The sequence below is a fragment of the Gobius niger genome (assembly GCF_951799975.1).
Source record: "Gobius niger genome assembly, chromosome: 11".
Taxonomy (NCBI): domain Eukaryota; kingdom Metazoa; phylum Chordata; class Actinopteri; order Gobiiformes; family Gobiidae; genus Gobius; species Gobius niger.
Genome location: NC_136862.1, coordinates 18,150,323 through 18,176,409, shown reverse-complemented (window position 1 = coordinate 18,176,409; position 26,087 = coordinate 18,150,323). Strand labels below are relative to the sequence as shown.

The following is a 26,087-nucleotide window of genomic DNA, read 5'->3' as shown; positions in this document are numbered from 1 at the left end:
GACTGCTGTTTTTGTGTGTGATAAAGTGCTTTGAGCATGTTGTCTTACAATCCAAAACCATGAGTGAAGCCAGTGCTTAATTTGATCCCCCGTTTGGGGGAACGCATTCCCCCAATTCAATTTTTTTCAGTGTAATGGATCCGGGAAACATTTTGGAGGATCTGGCAAAAAATGTATCTGATACAATGGTGTCTAATGAGAGTGTTCCGGCAAATGTGTTGGCCTGTTCCCCCAATCCATCACATCAGACCAAAAGTGTTCCTGAAAATACTAATTTACAAATTAAGCACTGAGTGAAGCGTTGTACCTATTGATTGTAGGTTGACGTTTATTTGAAATCGAGAGCACAGATTAGTACAGGCTGGGATCAAGTAACACTGAAAATAAATATATTGAAGCACTTGACAGAGTTTACCTACAGGTTAACAGACAAACATAACGAGTGACAAAAATATCTCAAATACTTGGTACCACAGTGCATATAGGCAGATACTGATAAAGGTTTTATTTGTATTTTATAAGCATATGTTCTTTGGCCTCTTCTGTTTAACTCACGCACATTTTATAGAGGCCTAAGAAATTCATTTATAGCTTTGTTAAACATTTAGTACGTAAATGCCCATTTGTAACCTTTAATTGTTAAGCCCTGTCCGTGGACGACCCAAATGACACATTTATAGTCTATCCATAGAGTGCAAATCATTGATAAGACGCCATGTTACAATAACTGCATTAAAAGGAGCATCCATGCAGCACTATTCACAGCTCGATGTTGTCAAGCTGAGCCAACATTTCCCAGAATTCATTTCTTCATCTTGAGGTCAGCTTCCATGGCACAACGTCGCCCCCTAGTGCCTCCGTCCTGCACAAAAGCAGAGTCCAAAATGTATTTCTGCCCCAGTGTATATAAAGGATGATGGAGAAGAAACGTATAGCGCCAGGAGAACAGGGTACTTACAAAAAGAGAAAGGAGAAAGGCAGGAGAGGACATGGAGACAGAGTCCTGTAAGTGCAAAATGACACACATCAGAGTTAGACTCAGAAATGAAAAGGAAATAAAGCAAAGGTGGCTCAGTTAGCTGCCCATTTCAAACCAATGTTTACATTTTTACACATTTGCCGATCCTTTTCCAAGAAATGTCCATAAATCCAAAGTCTCGTGATTAAGCACTGACTACCCAAATCATTTTTCAGGTTATTGCTGAAACCTAATGTGAAATGTTTAGTTCAACATTTTTATAAGGATATAGAATTTTACTACTGGGAGGCAGAACTGTAATAAACCAAGCTCCAATAGGAGGAACGAAGAACAATAACAGATGCCCTTTAACAAATTAATGCATATTTCCTCACATCCCATGCTTTTCACACACTGCTTCCTCACTTGCGTTCCTTCATAATAATAGCTTACACTCGTATTGCCCTTTACAAGCCTGTATTGCCAAGTTTCTCAAAGTGCTACCCTCTAGTCATCATTCACTCCATACTTAGTGGTGGTGAGCCCTTCTCAGCACCTTGTCAGTGGAGTCCTGTCTGCGTGTGCTGTCCCGGCCCCTCAGGCTTTTGGCACTGATGCCGGACTCGCTGGTCTCCATGATGAGCTGTGTGGCCAAGAACTGCTGCACTTGCTCCAGGACGTCCCGCTGCATCTCCAGGGCCATGTGGTACACGTCGTGGTCCAGGCTGTTGTACATGACTGCGTTCTGGAACATCAGCATTATGTCCCGCTGGAACTCGGCCGTGGTGCGGATCAAGCCGGTCTCAATGTTCTTCTTGATGGTGGCGAGATCCATGGGCCTTCAAAACCAAACAGCTAGTGTAACTGTGTGGGCTTGTGTTGTCTGTGTGTCAACTGTATAAAAGTTATAATAGCAATAGTATAAGAATAATAGTGATTTCTTCTGTTAGGGTGAGGGAGTGGCTTTGGGAATGGCTATTCTACATAATATATTTATATATTATATATACGGTTCTGGAAAAAAGGAAAATGTAGCATTTTTCACTAACCTTTACAGGTCCAAACAACATAATAAAAAAAGCTTCCCGAACCTACTGCACCATTATATTTATTGCTGAATGAATAATGAGTTCAGTGATATGCACAATTCAACATGTCCTACCTGTGCACAATGCTATGGTATCCAGGTGCTATTTCATCTGTAACTGGCTGCAGGAAAACATTGGCGTACCTATGACATACAAACAATTTCATTTGATCTCTAAAACATGTCTGGGGTCATATTAAAAATTGTTCAGACCTGTGATTGGCTGCTGCACGCCACACTAACATAATGGCTTTCTTCCAAATCTTGTGCGCTTGCAAAGCCTCCTGATCCTCACTGCACATTGAACTGTAACAATATGAACAGGAACAGCTGAGCACAGTATTTTTTTTAATAAAGCGTAATGTGAGACCTGTTACACTGCTATGGTCTAGCAAATATATACAGGCATAACAGACATGACATTATGACCAGTAAAAGATAGAAGAGAGAAATAAGAGTGGTCTATGATACTGCAAGAGTACAGATTAGAGTATATAGTATATGAATATTAACAAGTAAGGGAAGACTGAAATATGAACTGCTAAACTAAAACTATCACACAGATTTCATTACATGCTTGTAGGTTTGCAGGTTTTAAAAATGAAGCCTTGATATTTGTTGTTAGTGAAGGATACTGTCGTTCCTAAATCATTTCAGTCAGAGCAATTTGTAGCCCTAATACCTAACAGCAGTTTTTATAAAGCTGTATTGGGGATGGTCATAATGTTATGTCTATTTTATGTAATACGCAAACGCTATTTTAAACATTTTTACATTTGCCTGTTTTGTGGGCGGGGCTTTTCACTCACAACTGAGAGGAGGCGGGGCTACTGGGGATGGAGTCAGCTGTTGTGTTGAGGTGGAGCGAGGAGGAGGCGGTGTGCAGACTGTATCCATCCTCACTCTCACTGGCTGCAGGCTCCAGCTCCATGTCGCCCTCTAGCTCTGACAGAAAGGCATCATCCTCTTCCACTTTGACGCCACAGTTTTCAGCACCAGAACTCTCACAGTCTGTTTGTGCTGCGTCAATGTCTGGTTCATCTTTTATCTTTATGTCCTGCAAATTTGCAGATGAGACACACAAGAATATTAAAAGATTTATGATTCATTGAAACCACCGATCTTACACCATGCAATTGAGAGAGTACAACAAATGTAATGCTCTATCCTGAATGGGTGCTATACCTTGAGACTCCTTTCCGTCAGTGGGCTATCTTCTAATACGGAGTCTGCCAAGGTAGTAAAGATGAACAATAGCAAACAAAACAAAAAAAGCAAATAAACAAAATAATAATAATAATATTATGTAAACTTCTCTGAAACATGCAATGTGAAGCTGGTGAAAATGTAATATTTATTCTGGTGGTGATGCACCAACCTCTGTGTCCTTTGTCGAGTCTGTGGTGTGTCCACTTGTCACTCTCACATTTTAAAGTTATTTTTGTTGTAATTTGATTGACCTGTTGCCCATCATCTGCAGACTTTCTCAGTGATCCACAATGTGAGGGTGCTCTGGAGGGGCAGGCCTCCAGAGCGGAGTTGCATGAAGGCAAGGATGTTGTCGATAGGGATTTCAGTCCTCTAGGTAAAACTCCAAGACAATTATCTTGACTATTGTACAGAGAACGTTCTCTATGTGCTGGTAACTCTGTTTTTGGCACTGGGCTGCTCTGATGAGACGGACACTGTGGGGCTCCTGGACCCACTATGGGGGCTACTGTATGGCCACTGTCCTGAGGCTGGAAAGGCCCTGAGGCCCAAGCAGCACCTAGAGTATGTCCACTCTCCTCGCAAAGAGACAGAGCAGCTTCCACTGCTGCTGCATCCAGAGCCTCTGCACTCTCGTCTGCCTGTAAGTCAAACAATATAAGGTGACCTGAAGCAGTGACTCTGATATACATTATGTAGAACGGAGTTGACGAAAATGTTAAAACCTTGTCCTCAATAATGGCAATGATATCCCCGACCGTCTTTAAATCCAGTTCATCTCCTATATATGCCACATTCACATCCTCCTCGCTCAGCTCAGACTCTTTATCTTCAGGAGGGACCCCCATGCACCCAGAGCCCGGTGACGTCATTGCATTTTTCACTGCACAAAACACAATGGTGTTTAAGAGTGCATAAATGGTCTGTCCATTCATGCTGATCACTCATAACGCAGTTATGCATAGTATGTGTGCTCTACAAAGTGCATGACCAGACCTGCACATGCTGAAGCATCTGTGTCCTCTGTAACAGGAGAGACTCTAGAGAGGGCTGTGTCTCCGCTGACCATAAAACCTAATGGGGCTGAAAACTGAGTGGGCCCTGCCTCCAACAGACGAGACAGCATTGGTGCACCTGCCATGTAACATACATTATCACACTTAACATATAGGTCAGTTATTATTACTGGGATATTAGAGGTCAACACACCATAAAGTATACATTTAATAGCTAATCATACACTGTATTTTAAGAATAATGTACCAGGGGGCTGAGGTGCCGTGAGACCAGGTGGTGTTCCAGCATCTACCATGTGAATAGCTGAGAGCTCCCCATCTCCAATCTTCAAAACAAACATAAATGTACATGTCATTGTATTATGTGTAGACAAAAACTAGCTGGTTAGTATGTTTATTATCTTCAAATTCAACTACCAATCTGGCATTTGTGGGCAAGATGCTGCCCTTCTTCAGCAGCTCAGACAGCAGAGGGGAAGGTGGTGGTGTGGCCTTTTGAGTCAAGAGCTTCTTTTGTGAGTCATCCAGAACTGAAACATGGCAGCCCTCGTCTGCACCAGGTCCAGAGCAACCCAGTGTGATCAACTGAGATGATCCCAAACTCTGAACATAGAAACAGAATAATAACACAGACTTGATTTCAAAGATCCATAATATAGACTTGAAAAGGGACTAATATCCCCTGGTCACAAACTTACACTTTTTGGAGACACCAGTTCTGAAGTCAAGCATTCCAGAGGGTCTCCTGGTGATAACTCCTGGCTTGGAGAGCCACCGCCTGTGGGTGAATTTATGGAAACACCAGGGATTCGCTTAGGAGCTAACTTTAATGCCAGTCTGGCTGAAAAAGCAGGACAAAAGCACAACATTAATGCATTTGTGTCTGGGTAAGGTCACCCAGAGCGGTCTAAGAAAAACGACGTCTACTCACTCCTTTTCAAAAATGTAAAAGTTAACTTGGCATATTCAAATATTGTTTTTAAGTTACTAACACATATGCATTATAGAAAAGCCTAGTTTATTAGGTAGCCTTTTGTGTTACCGTAATTTGCAACATTGGACATTTGGTTGTTTTTCTACAAAAATGTACACTAAAATCACATAAGTGAATGCTCATATGAATATCTATATAGTTTCACATTAAACAAAAGTATTTGTGTAATTTATATGTGTAAACTACCTTGGTATGCCGCATCGGTGGTCTTTCTTTTTAACTCAGCTGCCTCCGCTTCCACTTTTTTCTTCCTGTAAATAGATATAAGTGTAAACTTACTTTTACACCTCAAAATGCCTAGCTGTAGAAAAATATATATCTATATTTTTTACTGCTGGATGTCTTCCCACAAATTCTCTAGCTTTGAATCAAGGTGCCCTGCCTGGATAAGCTCTGCCTCTCTTTTCAGCTTCCTATGAAAACAGAAAATACATGATTTTGATGGATATTCAACATATATGCACCATAAATGCATTATATACATATTATCTTGGTTTTTCCTACCTGTGATTCTCCTGTGTTTCTTTAATCAGTCTTTTAAGCTCATCAATCCTCTCTGCCGTCAGTCTACGAACAATCACATCCTCCACAGTTTCCACAATCTCACCTTTCTCTCCACGCTTTCGTCTATTAATATCAGATAAAGTGTCAACCATTGTTTTGCCCATCCAGTACATTTAAAGCAGGCACACTTACTTTGGGGCCTCTGTTGTTTCTAGGAGCTCAGAGTATTTTGATGCACAATGCTATGAAATAAACATCAAGCACACAAAAAGTAAAATACAGAGTCACATACAAACATCTATTAATATTCTGAATATACCATTAAATATACCACACCTTTTGAGAGAACCAGTCAGGTGGTCTTCCAGGTTCGGCAAATGGTTTGATCGCACGACTAACAGAAACCCTGAAAAGTAAGAAAAAAGAAAATGTCAAGCTCAGTCAATCTACTTTTGGCAACAAAATTAGTACAACATGCTTTCACAAGAATCTTCACATCGTTTCTACAAGAGTAACGCTAAAGGAAAGTGAATAGAACATGACAAAGTGGTTGCAAATTACTACAACCTACTGAATCGTTTAAAATATTAAATGTTCAGCAATTAGTTACAGAAAAGCACTGGCAAAGAAAATGCTTATGCTTACATTGATTTTTACCACCAAATGAATTGAAAGATGTAGCGTATAGTGCTTATAATATTGTCTTAAAAATGTAACTAGCTTCTGAATGTTCACACTGTCAGTCCCTCAGAGCATGAGTGCGACCGGGCCGTTGTCAGACTTGCTGGGGCCCGGGGCAAGAATGTTTCACAAGGGCCCCCCACTGACAACAATAACAGATGTACATGAAAATACTGTACCAGTTTTGGTCTCCGCTTTTCATCACCGATGTAGCCAAACATAACTTTTCTCTCACTGACCATGGCTCCGTTGGGCCAATGACAAGTAACTTGTGTTCTGCAAAAAGACAATAAGAAACATTTATTGGACTGTGTGTCTGGGATGAGTGAAGACAGTGAAGACTGAATAAATCCAGCTTCAGGATTGTTTAATTACAGTCTTCTGCACAGCTTTCACTCACGTTAATTACACAGGGTCAACAAGTTATAAGAATCACAACAAGAAATCACACCCAAGTATAGAGGATGATACTGTATCGAGACTGTAATGACACATGAGGGAAAGCTGATTAAGAAAATAATAGGCCTTATAAAAATCTGAAAATCTTCCAGATCGGTTGCGCACGTCTGCACCTGGGCTTGTTGTAATTATCCAGTAATTACCAAGTAGAGTCAGCTGTCACAGGTCAAACGTGTTTCTTGTGCTGATTATGGGTAAACAAAGCCTCCACAGTGATGCCCGGCTCAGTCCAGGCTTCACGCGGGGAGTGGAGGCAGAGGCAGCCATGCAGGAAGTTGGTAACATTACAACACAGCGATGTGCTGCTAGTAGCGGATAGCATGCCATGATCCATGCATCTGTACTGTTACTTACTTCCAATGCCACTAGCCATCTTGTTGTCATCCAGATCCCGAATGCATCTTGGTTGAGACAGAGTTGTAGCTGTCGGGAGCTGCGCACAAGGCTGGCTCAGATGATGTCTCAATGGGGAGCTCTGTACTTGACCATTGAGCGCACGCCGCCGTACTCTCACTGACTGGGTATTAGCTGCTGGTAATTTCAGGATTAACGCTACCCGCTAGCTCACACACCCCCAAATCTCTTCTTCTGTGGTAAAAGACCTTCTCATTGCCTTGTGCGTTGGTAAACCCTCCTCGTCACAGCTAAGCCCGGAGGTGAAGTGACAGCCCAAAGAGACGTTTCGCTCTCGGTACTTACGCACGTCATTCATCGGTCCACTCCGCGCGGTGCGTCTACACGCCCACCTCGCGCACTCAGTCTGACTCACAAGTCACAATGCTGCGCTGTTGCTTTGCCCACCGTGCTAAACTAGCCTGGTTTCTGAACAAAGTAATGGGTAAATATTTTAAGACACCATACGATGACGTTGTTGAGGCTTGATTACAGAGGAGGATGTAAGAGTGCGCTGAAGGGGCCGCGTTCAGCTCCACTACTTTGTTGCAAAAAAAGATGCACGCGGACGCTACAATCCAAACCGCCTCCTCTCCTCGGTCGAGCACTAATTATGATGTTAACATGCAAATCCACACTGTCACGTATGTGTAGACCTATGCAAATTGAACAGCTTCTGGTGACTGACAATCCCTCAGGTTAATTATGATGTAATACATTTATTAGCATACAAAATGTAGCCTCTATAATCTACATTCTATGGTCTAGATTAAGTTCCCAACCTTTTTTGTCATTTCTACTTATTTTATCTCCAGGGTGCCACCAATTACTTAGTAGCTAAATGATCAACTAAACTCAGATTTATTAGTAGATTATTTAGGTTGTGTGTTATGTTTGAAATAAGGCTTGAAACTCTCTTTAATTGAAACCTTTGGCAGGAAAATATCACTAAAATGTACTTTTCTTTTAAAGTCATATTGGAATGCAATTCAGTTTCATCTTCTTTTTGAACTGAAATATTGTCATGCCAAACGCTCGGCTCTCGTACTCCTGTCCCTGTACCCCTGGGAAAGAGGGGAGACACTGCAGGCAAAAGTCATTTTTTCCATTTTCAGGTCTAGGGCCAATTTGTTTACTCAACAGATAAACTTGAACATGAAAACAAACAAAATACCTCATCTTCACAATAACATGTTAATGATTGCACTGTTTCTCCATAGGTTTATATGGAAAACTGTCATCTCAAGAGCCATTTTCTCAAAATACATTTTCTCACATTGCGGCGACGGTATCTCCAACTTTCCAGTCTTGGACTTTACAATATTTTGAAGGTTTTGTCAGATTTTTCCATTAAATAACATCTTATTTTTAAACTAAACAAGAAATCCAAAATCCCCTCTGAAAAAGTCTTCGTAATATGTCAACATAATAAAACCATACATTTAAACCATCCATCCATGATTCAGATTTTGCCACCAAAAATATGTGGAATGTTTTGGCCGTTTTTTAGGCATAAAAGGCCTTATTTTTATATGAAAACATAAAATCACCAAATACTCGTAATACATTGTTTTCTCATATTTAGCGTAATCTACAGCAAAAGCTTCATGTCGATATCTCAAATGATTTACCTGCAGTGTCTCTCCTGGATTTGTTTTTAGGTGGACTTATGAAATGTTACAATGTAGCCTCAATGTTATATCATGTGTGCATGTGTGAATGGGGCTTAATATATCATTTGATCATAAAATTGTAAGTCAATAAATCCCAACTTAGCTATTATCATGTCTTTATTTTCATGTGAAGGATGCCAAGTACTTGAAGCTGCTGTCCCGTCCCTACAGCCCCTGTCTTGAGTGGAGCCTTTTGCCTTTGGTGGGGAAAAACAGAATCATTCAGTAGGTAAGAGTTGAAAACACTTACTTCTGCAAAAATATTAAAAGCTGACCATCATCCAGAGTAGCTATACTATTACCGAGAGAATACAAACCCGCAAAATTACAGATGTAGCCTTTGCTTTACTTAGTTATGTCCAAAAATCAACAGTATATTCAGGGAAGGGACATTAAAAAGGGGGTATTATGCTTTTTTCAATCACATGGCATGGTAAATTCAGTCGTACCCACTCATATTGCATTACTACTCACCCCTTGAATCATTGGGCTGTCTCATGCTGCGTGGAGTAAGCGGTCGAGGGGTCGAAGGGGGTGTCGGAGTTGCTATTAAAGGGCACTGCGTCTTCCTTTCTCCAGGTGCCCACTTTTTAGCTATGATGCTTTTGTTTTTGCCTGCGATTATAATTTCCTTCTCTGTTCCTCCTGTAAAAAGCTCCATCCCGGCATCATTTCTTTTTTTTAGTGGTGGCAGTTTGAACCCATTTGGAGCTACAGGGGGTAGCTTGAATGCATTAGAAGTTGTTATGCTCTTCATGTTTTCCAGCAGTGGTGGTAAAATGTGTTTGTCGTCGCCTTTTGATGCTCTGGTCATCTCTGAGGTGGATGAGGGTTTTCTGGAGTAGAAAGGCAGTGGCACGATCTCCTCCTCGACTACTATGTTCCTTTGAGGGCGCTGTAAAATAATATAAACAAGTGTATTTCATTGCACCGCATATGTTGTTTTTTTGCAACAAATATAACTTGCCATTGGAAATGCACAAAACCTTTTCCCCACAGGTAAGTATTTGCTTAATCCATAGTTACCCGTCCTAAAAAGTAGTCAAGCAGCCAAGAGGTGTTCAAACTGAAGTATTGTTTATGCTTTAGTAATACATTTAAGTTTGATGGTTTAGACATGGTTTAGATCCAGTTAAAGCATGTAGTTCAATTCAGGTCCATTTTTGACATTTTCGTCCAGAATTGCTCTGCTTCTTGTGAAAAGTTTTAGAACCACAGAAATAGCCTATAATGAAAATATCATAGTTTAGGTTAAGAAACAAAAAAGGCCACTCACATTGTCCTTCATGGAAAGCCTCTCCATTTGGGCATTTAACGTCCTCATTTTCAGATGTGAGTGGTTCATCATTACAGTGCTGCTTTACAGTGTTCACAAGTTGTTCAAGTTAAATGTAAACAATGTATTTATATTATATCATTACAACATTACGACAGTGCTTCTCACTTACACCTGGAAAGGCAGGGTTTTCTTTTTTAAAGGCGCACTATGCTACTACTAGTGCAGATTTGTCCTTTCAGTGACCCAGCGGTCATCCCCATGACCTGTAGGACGCTCCAGGATCGTTTGTTGTTTATGTTTTCACTGCTGATTGAACCGTTTCCATGGTTACACATACATTCCATTTCGAAAACCAGAAATCCTAAAAATGAAATGAAATTGAGCCTGAAGCATCAATGGAAAGCAAAGGCGCCAAGGTGACCACCCATACAGCCACTGTGTCACTGAAAGGCCCAATACGCACTAATATTAACTTTTCTTTGTAACTTTAAAAACTGAACATAAACATGCATAGTGCACATTTAAATGAAGTGGTTCTTTGTTTGAAATGTTGAAATGAACCACAGCTTTATGACCTATCAACTACTATACACTCTGTTTAGCAAGCCTATCTCTAAAAGCTTCAATGGATAGACTTAATGATTAATGCTGATAAACCAGATTGTTAAACTAGGAAGCCCAGAAGCAGAGCCTTTAGCCTCTTTGTGTCGTATTCAGTAAACATGGATTGTTCATGTCCCCTGAGTCACATCTGGAAGCCTACCTCCATTGAAATAGTGAGTGAATCATTCTCAATATGCACATAAGACATACAGAACTATTCGTTTGCTTGCAGATGGCGCTGAGGGAAACATTCCTGTTTTGAAGTCCTCTCTGTGGGTGTGTTTTTCTTGCCATACTCCACAGAGCGCTTTTTTCCCCTCCTTACTTTACTTGACTTATTTTAGTATAATAATTGGTTTGTTACACGAATAACCAACCACTTGTCTTCACCGGTCTTAAATATCCTTGAAATTGTCTAACACACCTGTGGCTCTGTGTAGTGATATTGACTGGCACCAGCGCTGCACTGAGTGAGATCAATTACCACAGAGAAACAAATGCTAATGATGCGCCTGACATTTCGCTTTACCTCCTACTGCTGTCTGCTCTACAGGAGAGGTGAACATGAAGAGCTGAACTGAAGCCAAGATATTTAAATACTTACATCTCTGAGGAAGAGTGTTGGATATCTTAATTAGGCTATTACAAGGACTAGGATGGGTGTTTCCACTTGTTTCCTTCTTATTCAAATGCTGCTCTTTTCTCCTTCGCTGTTGCAACCATACAATTTCCCCACAGTGGGACAAATAAAGGTAATCTTGTCTTATGTTGCTTTGTTGGAAATTTCAAATGTCATTAGTTAGTTTGTTGCTTATCACTTTGAGCAAGTCGGGGATGAGATTCATTTATGGAAACTTTGGGTACAATGTTCAATTCAATTCAATTTAATTCATCTTTTTTATTTGAGCATCTGAGCTCCACAAAGTTCTTTATAGGAGCAGAGTTCAGCACAGTAATCAAGCAAAAGAAAGATACATGCGTAGGTGAATAGCCAAATAGATAAATAAATAACGTGGATATGATGCTCAAAAGGAGTAGGCAGAAGCTTCAGCTTGTTAGAGCCTACCCCCTTTCGTACTTAAGAAATAGATACATTCATTAACTATGCACAAAGAAGATATGACATATAGTCATTTTATCATATTCCAGTGACTATACAATCATCAATATTTATGTTACAACATTCTGCTGGTTCCAAGACAGGGAAAGAAAACTCAATAATTACAAATACCCATCACTGCCAATAACAACGAGTCACCAAAATTTGTTCCTTGTTGTTTATTGTTTTAAGTTAAGTACTTTTAATGGACACAATATTATTGATTATGTTATTTACGCCCACATTATATGATTTATTAATAAATGTAATTTATTTTATATTTTGTGCTATTATATCATTATTGGTTCATTTATTATACTATTATTTTATTATTATTGTTGCTATTAATTCATAATCAGTCACTTCATTGTTCATGTTAAAAGCGTAGTTTTTATAATCACTTACCAACAGGGAACATCAGTCCATAGCAGTGCTTCTCAAGTGGTGGGGACTCAAAAGTCAGTGGTTGGACTGTTTTCAGTGGGTTGCTGCCTGTTTCCAAGTCATAATGGTTGATATTTCCATTTGGATCGTGGTCATGATATACATAGGTGGAAGGTCTCGAAGCCACATCACTTAAAAACATCACTTATCAATTACCACTGCTCCATGGATCCACCACTTTACTGGTGCAGTACAGTATAGCATATACATCTACATGTGCTCTTAATCAGTAACATTTTCTATGTCTATTGCAAGTTTAAGATGAGTGAGCTGAGACCTAAGCACATGAAGGTCACACGCCACATGCCGCCTGAAAGCACTGAGCTGTGGAGGCTGAACCACACCTCATTATGTGAAGGTGGAACGTACTGAAGACCCACCGACTCCTCCTCATCACTCCATTCACCAACACCAGGCTGATGCTGTAACCGGACCGGGTCAAGACCTGAATCACATCAGTAGACATTTACGCTGGCCTTCAGGTGAGTTTAATGCTGTATTTATAATGTTTTTTGTTTTTTTTCATATTTGACGTGTGATTTAGTCCTCCCATGATAAGCATGTTGATTAATTTTACTTGTACATGTATTTCTACTACAAGGCACGCAATACTTATATCTATTACCCATATTTTTTTCCATGCTTTGCAAACAAAATTACATCAGCAATTAGACATTTGTTATTTTGAAGTTTCATGTGGAACTTTAGGATTTTCACATGTCGAGTCACTTCAGTGTAAACGCACCCTTGAAAATGTAGTGGTTATTAGAAGTATGTAACATAGTAAAAGTGTGTACACAATATTGCTGGAAAGAGTTGCAAAGTGTTAATGTAGGGATAACTGTATTTACACTCTGCAGTGCTTATGGTTCCCTCCGGAGGACCCCTCCCTCTCCTCGCCCCTCCTCTGAGACCAGCCTCTGCCACTTGCAGCTGAGACCCACAGAGCACAATTAATAAGGAGCCAAACTGAAACAGAATCGAGTCAAACAGGATAGTCACCTGCAATCACTGGGCAATATTCTCATCGTGGAAACAGTTCAGAAAATTAGGGATTGTTACAGTTCCTTCTTTCAGAACAATGCACAGGATTCTTGTTCTGTAATAGGAAGTGGCAAATCCACAATCTCCTCTTTATAAACCCCTGTCTGTCAGCTATAATATCTGCATGTTGTACCAATGAATTCACATGCCTGGCCTTGCAGTGCCTTTCTGTGTGGAGTTGGCCGTTCTCCCCATGTCTGAGTAGATTTCCTCCTCTTGATCTCTCTCATTTCTGATAAAAAATAATCCTCACCTCTTCTTCAGCAAGTCTGCCTCTTATCTTCTTCATGTACCACTCTCACAAAACTGATGATGCCTATGTCTTACGGTTTAATATATAATTACATTGTTTTTTTTATAGTTTTTTTTTCATGGTCGCTCTTTGACATCAGGGGCGTGTAGGATGTCGAACAATATGGCCAAGATTGCAGATGCCCGAAAGACAGTGGAGCAACTAAAGCTGGAGGTCAACATAGAGAGGATGATGGTAAGCCATATACATGTTCCGTCCATTAAACATGTCCAATCAAAAAGTACCTTCATTAGTATCTCACATTCAAATTCAGTTCAGACTTGGTGAGACAACACAAGTGCAGAGAAAGGGGATGTGGTTTTATTCATAAGTGAAGCTCAGTGAACTCAAAAATGCAATCAAGGATTCTCTTTATTTGGGACTTGCTTGGCTTTATAACACTAACTAAAAACTAAAGAAGCATATTTTTGCTTTTGAATATATGAACGATTTGGGTGAGTCATATGGATTTAAACAGACTGGGGTCTTATAAGCCAGCAGAAAATACTGTACAAGGCCTGAAATGCAACAGAATGCAATAATAGTTCAAGTTTTTAGGGGAGGCCCCAGGAAAAAAAAAACACATAAATAACACTGTGCCTCAAAAATAGGTTTTAGTGCCATGTGAAATTCAGAAGTTTATTGGAATTTGGCAACCTTGTTCTCTCACATTCAAAAATGTGTAGAAAGTTTGTATTTGATTTTAAGATGAAGGAGTTGTAAATTTTTTGTGTGTGCTGTTTGCAGGTGTCTAAAGCTGCTGCTGAACTCATGGCCTACTGCGAAAATCACGCCAAAGAGGATCCTCTGGTGACTCCTGTCCCTTCCTCTGAAAACCCCTTTAGAGAGAAGAAATTATTCTGTGTCATACTGTAAATCCAAACCATCCATACGTCCTTAAAAACACATGTGTCATATTGAATGATTAAATATTGTTGTTTTAAATAATATTTAGCACAATAAAAAGTTCCATATTGATGTTTAACTCATTTAACTTTGAAAAAATAGGATTAAATAGATGGCAATAAACTTTTTTTTTCTTCATGTAGTACAAAGGTCTGTTTTATTGCCTGAACTGTGCCTCCCTCCCTCTGCACACAGCTGACGTATGTTTATTATTAACCTGCTTGCACATTTTTAGCCAATCAATCTCTTTGTTGTGCATACCTTTCCTTATGCACTCACCAGTACAGAAGAGAAGGCCTTTGGTCAGTTCAAAGTATTGGCTTCAACAACTTTCAATTTCCATAGACTATATTCCTCACAGCTCTAGGTGATATAAACATATGGTGCTTATGAACGCCTGTTGTGCTGTTTCCGTGCGGGCTTCTCGCTCCGTGCAGGTGTGTGGAGCTCGTGCACGGCGATGGGTGGGGCCATTGCCTTGGAGCAGGTCTGTGCAACAGGTGTAAACAGTTTACGCAGCGCGCCTCACTGACAGCTGATCCCAGCAAAGATCACACCATTTCCCCCAATTTTGCACAAGCTTTGGGAACTCGGAAGGACTGAATAAGGTATGACTTTGACTTGACGTTTGTATTCTACGTAGTTGCCAAGTAATCTGTGTATTTAGACCTTTTTTAATAATAATTAATATTATAATTATGTAATATAACCAATATAAATCACCAATGGACATAAAATCTACCTATTAAGATAGAAATGTCTTCAAACTAATCAGGTACAGTCATGTTTTAACAGAGCATGGCTATACGGTGAAAGGAAGCCACAAAGGCCACAAGAGCAGCATGAAGTCAAACTGGGCAAATCAAGAAAAACTTGTCTGACCGACGAGGACGTAACGTAAAGGCGCATGATAATGAAGAATGTACTGAAAACAGTAGATAAAACGCTCACGTTCCTTCAAAGTCTATGAATTCACCGATATTACAATGGACAAGCGAATGTATCACATTACACGGTGCTTTGAATTTATGCCCTACATCACTGAATATTGTCTTTGCAAAACAAATGAGGTGATCAGCAGAAACCGTCAGGTACTGACCAGGTACTTCATGTAAAGGATTTATGTCATCGTCGACTAAGTCTTATAATTTGCCCAATTACAGAATTTTTGTAAGAGAGATCCTGTTAACATACAATATAGAATTAAATAGGCAACAGATGTACCAAAATAAAACAAAGAAAATGAACAGAAATCTATGAAAGCAAATGTGCAGTAATTCTATTGTATACTGATTGGTTGTTAATGGGTTGCTCATTGCTTATTATAACTAAAATAAAGCAACAAATCCTTAGTCAGCAGTTTCTATTTAAAATGATGTGCTGTAATGAGTTGTATGTTGTCTTCATAGCCCTGAAAATGGCCAACTTTGGAGGACATGCCATTCCAGGCTCTTTCTTCTTTCTGCTCGGTATCTGGCTGACAGTGAAGTACATCCTCTGTCACTACTGGAGGATGAACCAGCCCAAACGCAGACAAACAGCACCTCCTTTCCTGAAGAAAATTCATTACTTTGAAGGAGGTTTCCAAATGTTTGCTGCTTTTGTTGGTCAGTTGTTTGGTCTGCTGACATTATCCTTGTCACAGACTTGGATCGTCATCACTCAAGCATGGGGTTTTCTATATTAAAGGTATAATGGTGGAGCAGTTTGTACCTGATGGTCCTCACGCTCACCTGGTCACAGCCGGTTCGTGGGTGAAGCTGATGAACTGGCAGCACAGCACCATGTACCTGTTCTTTGGGATTGCAGGGTTCGCACTGATCGCCTGCACTACCGTCAGACTGGTGCCTGCTGGTGTGGACCGCCTCTCTATGTCCATGGCTTTGTTTGTTGAAGGTAAGTTGTATAATGAAGTCAAATATGATAATACTGAGTGGCTGAGTGTTGTCCTGTGTGTGCAGGGTTTCTGTTTTACTATCACGTAAACATGCGTCCTCACCTGGATGCCCACATCCACACTCTGCTGCTGGTGGCTGTGTTCGGGGGCGCGGCCTGCTCCATGTTGGAGGTCTTTATAAGGCACAACGTCGTCCTCGAGCTTCTGGGGGCGGGGCTCTTCATCCTGCAGGGAACGTGGTTCTACCAGGTCAGAAACTGTCACGCGACAAAAATGCATTAAAACGTCCTTTGTTATAAATCCTGTAATTGAACTCCTCAATGATTCGGTCCAGTGGCAGCGAAAACATGCAACTCAATGCTTTAAAATGACAATGGCTCAGCATCAACTACTACTACCACAACATTATTTATTTAAACTTAACAGTATAATTTATCAGGTTTTGGCAAGGTACATTACCCCCACCCCCGTAAAACACCACTTTTAAAGAAATAGGCCACTGTTTTTACATACTGAGATAGTTCTTACTTACACTACGAGTTGATACGTACTTGTCTGGTCTTTGTGCGTGCGCTCAGTCACGCATATAGACCATAGACATTGTTAGCATTTAGCCTCTCCCAGCATATTCCTATAGCTCCAAACTGGGGTGAAGTTACACATTTTCCCTATTTAAATACAGTTACATGAAAAGTTACACAATCCAAGTATAGTTACACAAAATTAAACATGTCGATATAAAGGGGTACTATGTTGTAAGGCGTAATAACACTTCGACTTTAGCCTAAGGTGTCATTACACCTTACAATATAGTACCCCTTTTTATCTGATTAGAAAATCGACATGTTTAATATTGTGTAACTATACTTGGATTGTGTAACTCACGTAACTGTATGTAAACAAGGAAAACGTGGAAGAGCTTGGTAGCTTCTATTGGCTTATTCCTTAAATTGTACTTATGGATAGAATTTGTATGTTTGTCTTTTCAGATTGGTTTTGTCCTGTACCCACTGAGTGGGCCACAGTGGGAGTTGGAGCAGCACGGCAACGTCATGTTCGTCACAATGTGCTTCTGTTGGCATTTAGCCGTCGCCGTGCTCCTGGTGACTACTACGTCCTGTGTGGTTTGGCTGTAAGTAAACTTGAGTGCATTGTATTCATTATAAAAATAACTTTAATGCAGCCAATAGACTGTGGTGGAAGCTTGTTTAAGATGTGTAAAATGTGTTTCTCTCTTGTGTAAAGCACATTGAGGAGATTCTCGGCAAATGGACAAGACATTGAGATTGGAATGAGGAACACTTCGTCAGAATCTAGTTCCCAGAAGTCTTTGCTTCAAGAATCAGAGGAGGAATAGGCACATGCTGAAGGTTTCATTTTACAGTTCAGTTGGATTCATTTGTTATGGGCTGTAAAACTCACTATTATATTTCACTGTTATTCAAGTATAAAAGAAAGTCTCACAAACAAAACTACCGACACAATATCTATGTATTTATGAACATTTTGTACATGTTGTAAAACAAATGTTAATTTTTTGAAAGTAAAGAATAGTTCAAATAGAGCCATGTTTGTATTGAATGAGGTTACGACATTTTACATATTTAAATGACACCACATGGAAATGTTAATACAGTAAAGGAACCAGCTGGTAACTACATTTCATTGTGACAGATCACAAAACACAACAGGTATATAGGACTGTTAATTTCTAGCGTGTGTTTACTGTGGTGGGGCAGGGGGAGGGTCAGGGGGGCATTTAGGTGAAGTAGCTGTGACGACTACAGTAGAGACAGACTTGGGGGATCCAGCGGCTGCCATGTGCTGCTGCAGCTGCGGCGCCGGCACCGTCTGGATTCGAACCTACAATAGAAAGAAGTGAGTGAGGAATATCCATGGGGAGATACTGTACTGTATAGACTGAGCTGCATGAGATACGCTCTGCACTTATGTAACATGCAAAGTGGCCTCACCTGAGTGGCCTGGCCCTGCTGCTGCAGCTGCTGAAACTGTTGAGCAGTGACAAAGCTGACTGGTTTATTTCCCGCGATCAGCTTCGTCCCGGCCGGCATCGTGGTCAGTATGATGTTCCTCCCCAGGCTACTAATACTGCACATGGAGACATTGTTTACTTTAACGCACATAGACAACAGGTGGTCCTTTTAAAGGAATAGGCCACCGTTTTTACATACTGAGATATGTTCTTACCTCACTTTAGCCAAGTTAATATATCCCCGTCTGGTCTTTGTCCGTGCGCTCTGTCACGCAAACGGAGCACATACGCAGCCTCTCCCACATGTCACATAGCTCCAAAAAAGCTCACGATAGAAGCTACCAAGCTCTTCCACGTGTTCCCTATTTAAATAAAGTTACGTGAAGTGTTTTCATGCGAAGTATATTTACACAGAAATGTAACGTGTCGATTTTATAAGCAGATAAAAAGGGGGACTATATTGTGAGGCGTAATGATACGAGGAGTAAAACGTCCGCGCAGTAACTCCTAAAGGTTATTGACGGAAGTGAGCGGGGGAAGTCTTTAGGAGTTACTGCGCGGACGTTTTGCTCCTCGTATCATTACGCCTCACAATATAGTCCCCCTTTTTATTTGCTTATAAAATCGACATGTTACATTTCTGTGTAAATATACTTCGCATGAAAACACTTCACGTAACTTTATTTAAATAGGGAACACGTGGAAGAGCTTGGTAGCTTCTATCGTGAGCTTTTTTGGAGCTATGTGACATGTGGGAGAGGCTGCGTATGTGCTCCGTGTGCCTGGCAGAGCGCACGGACAAATACCAGACGGGGATATATTAACTTGGCTAAAGTGAGGTAAGAGCATATCTCAGTATGTAAAAACAGTGGCCTATTCCTTTAAGTGGGGCTGATAACACCACAGAGAGTATGGGGCCTACACTTACTTTGCGTTGAGGCTTCCTTTCACAAGAGGTGTTGTCACCACACTTTTGCTCTTAAGTGGTTGATTCAGTACAGAGAGAGGAACAGTGATCCGGGCAGGCAACTTTCCCTATGTGGCAAAAAAGAATAATTTATAATTCAAAATGACATGTCAAGACATTGCTTTGTTTTGTAAGTCCTCATAGGCCTTACAGTCTTATGCAATGTAAAGATCATTCTTACCGTTTGTGTGGAGACCATTGTCGCCGGGACCTGCCTCACAGTCGCTGTTGCCGTTCCTAAAGTGAAGGATGAACTCGAGGCGGCTGAGGCTACAGTGAGTCCTTTCGCTCCGGTCACCATATTGGCAGCCATTGTGACCATAGTGGCGCACGAAGAGGCGGCTGAAGTTTTACTGCCTGTAGAGGGCGCCATAGTGATGGTTTGAGTCTGTTTGGGAGGAATCAGACCAAGTCCAGGCATTATGCGAATAGTGGCGCTGCTCTTTTCAGGGGAGGAGACGGTAGTAAAAGTCCTTGCTTTCTGATCAGCCATAGTGACTGCTAAAGTGGGCATCAGACGGATGGCAGTGTCTCCTGTAGCTTTTAACAAGGCAGTGCTAGTGGCTTTACTGGTGGGTATCTCTCCAGGGCCTGGGGCAGAACTGGAGGCTGCGGTGGTTGAAGGGTGGGTGGGAGTCACATGAAGAGTTGCTGATATACTCTTGCTACCAGCAGCAGCAGCTTGTCCCAAAAACTCTGGGGTGAGTTTGACAGTCGCTACCGGAGACTTGGTCAGAGTTGCCATCATGTCCGGAGTGATCCTCAGGACAGTTTGGCCTTTAGCGTCTGTGGTGATGGACGACGGAGGAAGGCGGAGCACATCTTTGCCCTGGATGCGCAGGTTTGTCGCAGTTATAGGGATTCCCGCTCCACCTGCAGTCTTAACACCCAACTGACCAGTAATGGACACCTTCAAAGGAAACAGAAAACAAACAAAAAAACAGAACATGAATATATGAATTATTTCTTAGATATTCAATCTCATCTGCCTATTTACTTACTGATGTTCAACCTCACCTGTTTGATGTTTGGGCTGCTGACTCCCTGAAGCACAGCGGGGGAAGTGGGAGCATTTGAAGGACTACCAGGAGACCCTGCCTGTGGTTTATTGACCGTTACAGTGGACACAGACAGAGTGGTGGGCACCTGGACTGGACTACCACTGGTCTGGCTCCTCAATGGCACGGACACCACAGCCTGTACAAAATCAGTGTTGTTTATATCAAACAACGCAGAGCGAAAACATCCAGGTAGGTTTTAAGACAAGATGATTCACTTGTGCGTACCTGTGAGAGGCCTTTTGCGGCCACAGAGACGGGCATTCGGATCTGGTGGGGTGTTTGGTGAACTAGAGTGGCCTGGTGACCTCCTTGGGCAGTAGCGAGACCAGGCTGAGCAGAAACAACGCGGACCTGAGGAAGAGAACCTGCGGCGAGGTGGCTCACGATACGAGCCGCATGCTGGGGCGTAACGGCCTGTGAAACCTGAGCGGCTGCCTGACTCGTGGGCAAGATGGCTCCCAACTGAGGCAAGGTTGGAGGAGAGACAAGAAGGATGCTAAAAAGAAAAACAGAATGAGAAGTATTAATTGGTGTATTGTTTTAAATCCATATCAGACTTTTGAGTACCAATGAAGGTAAAAAAATAAAATAAAATGTTGCGGTTGTGTTGCTGTACCCACCCAGGGTTTGTTTTAACAGAGTCGGGTACCACTGATTTAGTTGGAGTAGTGACTGTGGAGGTCAGAGGTGACTTCGGCGTTCCCGGCGTGTTTGGGGTTGTGGGAGTTGGCGACATGGGGGTGGTAACTATGTCTACGCCTCCTTCCAAACATCCAGGTTTGACTAGTCCCTCTTTACAGCCAGATTTCTACAACACAACAAGATAAGATAAATAATGTGTGTCACAATTTCATTTCGGGACCATTTTTTAGGGCAAACTCACCAGCTTTGGAACTGGTTTGGGCTTCTGCTGTAAAGCTTTTCTTGCTTTGGCTGCTGCAGCTTGAGCCTGATGGATTCGCTCTGGACAAGACAATCAAATGTTTTGTACGCAATGTATGTATTTATGTTCACACAGTAAGGGTATGCATTATGTGTATTGCTTACCAAATTCTTCCTGGCTCCGGCTGCGATGTAGATATATCCACAGTTTGCGGCCAATATCATATTTGACACAAGGGTCTTTTTCGTAGTGAAGTCGGTCCAGAGCTCCACTCACTACTGTGTTTACCTAAATGACAAAACAAATCATTCTTTACAATTCATATTTTATTTTGGATTTTTCAAATTGAAAAAACAAAAAAGGTTTGGTTTTAGGACCTGTGCACTTGTGACTTCTGGTGCAAGAAACTGGGAGTCCTTCAGCAGCTCACAAATCTCTGCCCTTGTCCCCTCTCCATTCGGTAATCTGGCTGCAGCATCCCTCACTGCACATATGATCATTAATAAATTATTTTAAGATATACCTTCACCACAAAACATGTTCAGTAAAACAGAACCCATTTCTAACCCAGAGACAGTATCGTCACGTATGGAGGCCTGTCTGAGCGCAGCAGTGTGTGTTCTCTGGCTTTGTTGAGGGACATCTCTTTGTCAAACACTCCTTTGACAGGCCCCACCACAGACTCAAATCCGTGCATCCGGAAGGTGAAGGCTTTATGAGGCTGGTTATATCTTTGCTGTTCCTGTAAATGAGAACAGAACAGTTGACAGACTTTAATTAGTAATAAGAAATCTACTCCTTGACAAAAACCTACTTGTATTTGAAAAAGTTGTTTTTCATCTCCAGTACTTGGTCGAACCACATAATCAGTTGATCTGTGGCATGAAAAAAAAAAAAAATGTAATAATGCAACACATTTACTTCATAGTATCATAATATATGTCTTACACTCTCGGTGTGGGCGATGTCATTTCTAGTATTTCCTCATTTTCTGTTTTTATGACCAAATCCTTTGAGTCCAGCCACAGTTGACATAAAGCACTGAGGTCTTTCTCTGTGTCTTGAGTGGGGCCTGAAACATTAGGGTTGATTGCAAATATTAATAGCATGAACAAAGCTATGTAAAAACAAAAACAAAACAAGATTCTTACCAATCCATCTCCACTGTTGCGTCTCATCAGAAAACTCCACAAATGGTGAGAAACCACTGGGTAGTGCCATGCGACCATCTAATTAATGAGAAGCCAATACTGTAGTAAAGCAATTACTATTTTACAAACTCCAACTACTTGCTACCTTTAGTCTCTCCTGCAAGAAACTGAAGCGCTTGAAGAACCAGATCGGACCAACAAGACGCCGAGGAAAACCAAACATTCAGGGAGCTGGCTGGAGAGGACTGCCACTGCTGGATTTTCTCTTCAATCTACAAGATATGAATTGAGCAGGAGGATTACATGTGTAAAAATCATCTTATGGATCTGAACCCTGCACATACCACTAATGTGCTGGCAAGGGCTTCTGTTCTTAATATACTCTCCAACAAACTGAAGAAACTAATGGCAATTTCTTCAACTGCCACAGGGCTGGTGTCGCCCTCCTCCACCATTCTGAAACACAGTCAGTTCAGTATAACGCATTTCATAAAAATATTCTCAAGATAACAGCAGGTTGAGGCTTACTCTTCTTTGATGTTGAGGATTGGAGAAGAGGGCGGGTCTGGTAGGGCGTTTATAATGTTTGCCGGGGGAGCTGAAGTGGAGTCTGTTGGACCAAGAGCGTCGCAGGGATCCTCACACTCCACTTTTATGGTTCTCATTTTCTTCTTGCGTCTTTCTTCTTTTATTTTCTTTTTAGGAAGAGCCAGCTCGAATAACGCTGTGGGGAAAATAAGAACACTCAAGGTATCACATCCTGTTTCATGTCTCTCGGTCCACTAATGTCATCTCACTCATTTTTTTGTATCTTTACTTACGAACTGGCCCTTTTCTTCCCATGTTTGCTCTTGACAGTACGTCTCCAACGTGAATGTCAGAAGTTACAAGGTCTGGGTGGTCCTGCAAAACATACTATTAATTGGTTTTCACCATCAGGCCACGTATTTCTCACTCAAACTGAACTTACTGGCTGGCGTTTCCGCTTCTCCCGGTGATTCTGCAACATTCTCTTCAAGTCCTGTTCTCCCAGTTCCATTTTTTCTATACAGGAACAAATATTTTAATTCATTAACAACTTTGGATCTCAGGCGCCTCGTCTCAGGCACTGTATGTTTAGGCCTGTTCCTCTTCATGTGGAGGTACAGTCAGTCCAGCACGACCCCAATATGATAAATGGCGATTTCATTTTATTCACCAACACTCACCTGTTGTCTTCATGTCTTGAGTTGACAGGCTTGGAAGAACCCTTAAAGATACGGTGGGTGTGGGAGATGAGGGCGACTCGGGTGCTGACGTCCACAACTCTGCAAGGAGGAGGGGGGAAAAAAGCCATATTAAAATATCTTATTGCTATAATAAAGTGTGTGGAGTCTACCCTGTACCTTACCATCATCAGAAGAGGATGCATTGCTATCACCACACTCTGCTTTAACTTCCTTCAGTATGCGGTTGAGTCTTCTTCTAACCCTCGGCTCACGCATTTCAGCATGATTTTTACTCTGAGCTTTTCGTTTTGGTGGACTGTCCTGACCATTGTGAACGGCATAATCCAGAAGCTCCTACGAAATCGGCAAATGTGACATTTAATTTGAATTATTGATTGGTTGACTTATTGTTGTTGTTGTGGGAAAATAATACCTTTCTAGAGACAAGAATCTTTTTCAGGAGCTTGTGGTAATATTGCTGAAGAGAGTACAGTCGTCGCCTCTTCTGGGATTTGGCGCACAGTTGTCTGTACTTGACCACTTCAGGGTTGAAATAGCCATCTGTAGAGGGAAAGTATTAATAATTGCATTGCTTTGATTGTTGGCAAATATCATTTTATATGACCTCACCTCTGAATAGCTTTTGCGCAAGGTGAAGGGGATTTCCAAAGTGAAAGTTTTGGTCATTGAATAAGGCAGTGACGGTATGATCTTGTTCTGCAGTATTGTTGTCTGGAAACTGTGGCAAGAACTGATGAAGGTGCTGCCTCTGAGCATCTGACAGAACTTCCCCCCAAGTGTTTTCACTCAGCACGGAAAAGAAAATTTCAGGCTGTCAACAATGCAGAAAACATTATAACAAAACACAGTATTCCAAATCCATCGTTTATGCTTATGTGTACTTCAATAACTCACATCTTCCAGAAGGTCCTCGGGAAGGCTCACTCTGCAGTTTCCCAGGAGACACTCCTCTGTGATGTTACTACTGTTGTTTCCCTCTTTAGAGTCAAGAGGATCCGCCAGCATGTGATCGATGGAGTCCATTCTTCTGCCCTGCACAAAACACCTATGGTTACTACACTATAAGAAAGTGAAATGAATAGCAATGGTCACGGATTTTATACTATTCAAGCACAGGGTTAATTTCGGGAATTATCATAGTCTTTTATATTTCTCACTAAGTTACACAGTTTAAAGCACAGCATAACAACGTCCAAGGTTTGAGCTTCTTAAAAGGTTATTTGATTGTATTGGGTCGGTTTCAAAAATTTACCCTCACTGTTGTGTTGAAAGTTGTATCATTTTACCGACTACTTGAGCAAAACAACTTAATGAAATGCGTAAAGCGATTCAAATGGAAATATTTGCATTAGTACAATAATAACACTTACCCTTTCGATGGTTTTTGATAGATATAACTACAAATCCATTTTGCTCCAAATGTTTTTGCTGAAGGGGGAACTGTTTCACTGTGACACCGCATTCTTCTTCGTCACGTTAAAACCGGCGCCGTTACTGCCCCCTGCTGGTCAAAGGTGAGACGGTTTAGGGATTTGGATTGACCAAACTATCTGTGATCTGAAACAACAATATTATCGTTTATGTTGCTTGTTAATCTGCCACGATTGTCTATATTGGCTGCTCTTTCTTTCCAATCCCGATAACTACTGGTAGGCATTGTTAAGGCTTGTTTTATGGTGTTTTGCGTTAATGCTGCATTTATGTACAGACTATTTACAGTGAGATATTAGCTAGATAACATTACAAAAATACAATCTGAATCTTTAGCATATATGCTAAGTGATCAAAGGGGTTAAAATTACTTTTAATTGAAACTCCCGGTAAAAGTTTTTTTCCTTTTTTTGTCTTCTTTAAAGTGCATATGCCACATACACATTTTTTGCTAAAACAGTAAACACAATTATATTTAAGATTTTGCACAAAAAAAAGAAAAAAATGTTACCCAGCTTTCTTTAGTTTGACATTTTTTGTGATTTATGGTGTGGTTTATAGTTTCATTTCCTTATTGGACACCGACAGGAAGTGACATAGATGAAGGCAATTTTAAACTGTTGCCGTGCCAACCATGTTAAGTCAATGGGAACGTTACCTTTATCTATGTCACTTTCTATCGGCAGCTAAAAATATCAAATAAAAATAAAATTTCTTCATTAAAATTGCTACTTCACTGAGATAAAGTGATAATAATGCAACTGATGTTATCCATCTAAGTAAGTTTTCAAAAGCATTAAAATCTGTCATTGCACTTTTAATGTTTTGAGTGAA

At 41.0% G+C, this 26,087-nt stretch overlaps 4 protein-coding genes across 6 annotated transcripts; 2 read left to right on the top strand and 2 right to left on the bottom strand.

Moving 5' to 3' along the window:
- Positions 1-334: 334 nt before the first annotated feature.
- Positions 335-7,760, bottom strand: LOC306970277 (bromodomain-containing protein 8-like). Of its 2 annotated transcripts, none has more exons than XM_079566192.1 (20): positions 7,263-7,760; positions 6,629-6,725; positions 6,105-6,174; positions 5,961-6,010; positions 5,769-5,891; positions 5,597-5,677; positions 5,451-5,515; positions 4,984-5,111; positions 4,688-4,873; positions 4,518-4,596; positions 4,251-4,388; positions 3,980-4,137; positions 3,424-3,895; positions 3,231-3,274; positions 2,855-3,102; positions 2,259-2,351; positions 2,121-2,189; positions 1,515-1,797; positions 959-1,003; positions 335-862 (listed from the first exon to the last, which is right to left on the bottom strand). In XM_079566192.1, the coding sequence occupies exons 1-20, from the start codon at positions 7,279-7,281 to the stop codon at positions 803-805; spliced, it is 2,508 nt and encodes an 835-aa protein (XP_079422318.1). In that variant the 5' UTR covers positions 7,282-7,760; the 3' UTR covers positions 335-802. The 2 variants fall into 2 exon arrangements, with proteins under 2 accessions (XP_079422318.1, XP_079422317.1); XM_079566191.1 differs by having other exon boundaries at positions 336-862; positions 4,969-5,111; positions 7,263-7,753.
- A 4,971-nt stretch (positions 7,761-12,731) lies between these two features.
- On the top strand, positions 12,732-14,734 carry gng8 (guanine nucleotide binding protein (G protein), gamma 8). 2 transcript variants are annotated; one of them, XM_079566471.1, is made up of 3 exons: positions 12,732-12,881; positions 13,836-13,930; positions 14,483-14,734. In XM_079566471.1, the coding sequence occupies exons 2-3, from the start codon at positions 13,847-13,849 to the stop codon at positions 14,609-14,611; spliced, it is 213 nt and encodes a 70-aa protein (XP_079422597.1). In that variant the 5' UTR covers positions 12,732-12,881; positions 13,836-13,846; the 3' UTR covers positions 14,612-14,734. The 2 variants fall into 2 exon arrangements, with proteins under 2 accessions (XP_079422597.1, XP_079422596.1); XM_079566470.1 differs by having other exon boundaries at positions 12,739-12,885; positions 13,805-13,930.
- A 729-nt stretch (positions 14,735-15,463) lies between these two features.
- On the top strand, positions 15,464-17,895 carry tmem45b (transmembrane protein 45B; the record flags this gene model as incomplete). The annotated part of the gene is made up of 6 exons (XM_079566219.1): positions 15,464-15,563; positions 16,051-16,248; positions 16,331-16,537; positions 16,603-16,787; positions 17,528-17,670; positions 17,784-17,895. Exons 2-6 carry the CDS (start codon positions 16,059-16,061, stop codon positions 17,893-17,895), a joined length of 837 nt encoding a protein of 278 aa, XP_079422345.1. The 5' UTR covers positions 15,464-15,563; positions 16,051-16,058.
- A 341-nt stretch (positions 17,896-18,236) lies between these two features.
- On the bottom strand, positions 18,237-25,293 carry nfrkb (nuclear factor related to kappaB binding protein). The gene is made up of 25 exons (XM_079566842.1): positions 25,193-25,293; positions 24,717-24,854; positions 24,432-24,633; positions 24,235-24,362; positions 23,984-24,155; positions 23,802-23,900; positions 23,564-23,637; positions 23,415-23,496; positions 23,122-23,317; positions 22,938-23,049; positions 22,739-22,865; positions 22,594-22,671; positions 22,391-22,514; positions 22,257-22,317; positions 22,010-22,184; positions 21,820-21,926; positions 21,607-21,730; positions 21,443-21,522; positions 21,180-21,367; positions 20,785-21,055; positions 20,516-20,695; positions 19,680-20,408; positions 19,460-19,566; positions 18,512-18,647; positions 18,237-18,401 (listed from the first exon to the last, which is right to left on the bottom strand). Exons 2-25 carry the CDS (start codon positions 24,843-24,845, stop codon positions 18,261-18,263), a joined length of 3,822 nt encoding a protein of 1,273 aa, XP_079422968.1. The 5' UTR covers positions 24,846-24,854; positions 25,193-25,293; the 3' UTR covers positions 18,237-18,260.
- Between the last annotated feature and the right edge of the window lie 794 nt (positions 25,294-26,087).

What these genes read in the sequence shown, in the direction of transcription:
- LOC306970277 (XM_079566191.1), bottom strand. An exon ending in GAAACAACAGAGGCCCCAAA is followed by an intron (nt 5,892 to 5,960) that starts GTAAGTGTGCCT and finishes TGATATTAATAG; the next exon opens with ACGAAAGCGTGGAGAGAAAG. An exon ending in AGATGCTTCAGCATGTGCAG is followed by an intron (nt 4,138 to 4,250) that starts GTCTGGTCATGC and finishes TGTTTTGTGCAG; the next exon opens with TGAAAAATGCAATGACGTCA.
- gng8 (XM_079566471.1), top strand. Translation starts at nt 13,847, where the DNA reads ATGTCGAACAATATGGCCAAGATTGCAGATGCCCGAAAGACAGTGGAG. An exon ending in TCAACATAGAGAGGATGATG is followed by an intron (nt 13,931 to 14,482) that starts GTAAGCCATATA and finishes TGCTGTTTGCAG; the next exon opens with GTGTCTAAAGCTGCTGCTGA.
- nfrkb (XM_079566842.1), bottom strand. Translation starts at nt 24,845, where the DNA reads ATGGACTCCATCGATCACATGCTGGCGGATCCTCTTGACTCTAAAGAG. An exon ending in CCGAGGACCTTCTGGAAGAT is followed by an intron (nt 24,634 to 24,716) that starts GTGAGTTATTGA and finishes CATTGTTGACAG; the next exon opens with CCTGAAATTTTCTTTTCCGT. An exon ending in AGAAGCGGAAACGCCAGCCA is followed by an intron (nt 23,497 to 23,563) that starts GTAAGTTCAGTT and finishes TATGTTTTGCAG; the next exon opens with GACCACCCAGACCTTGTAAC.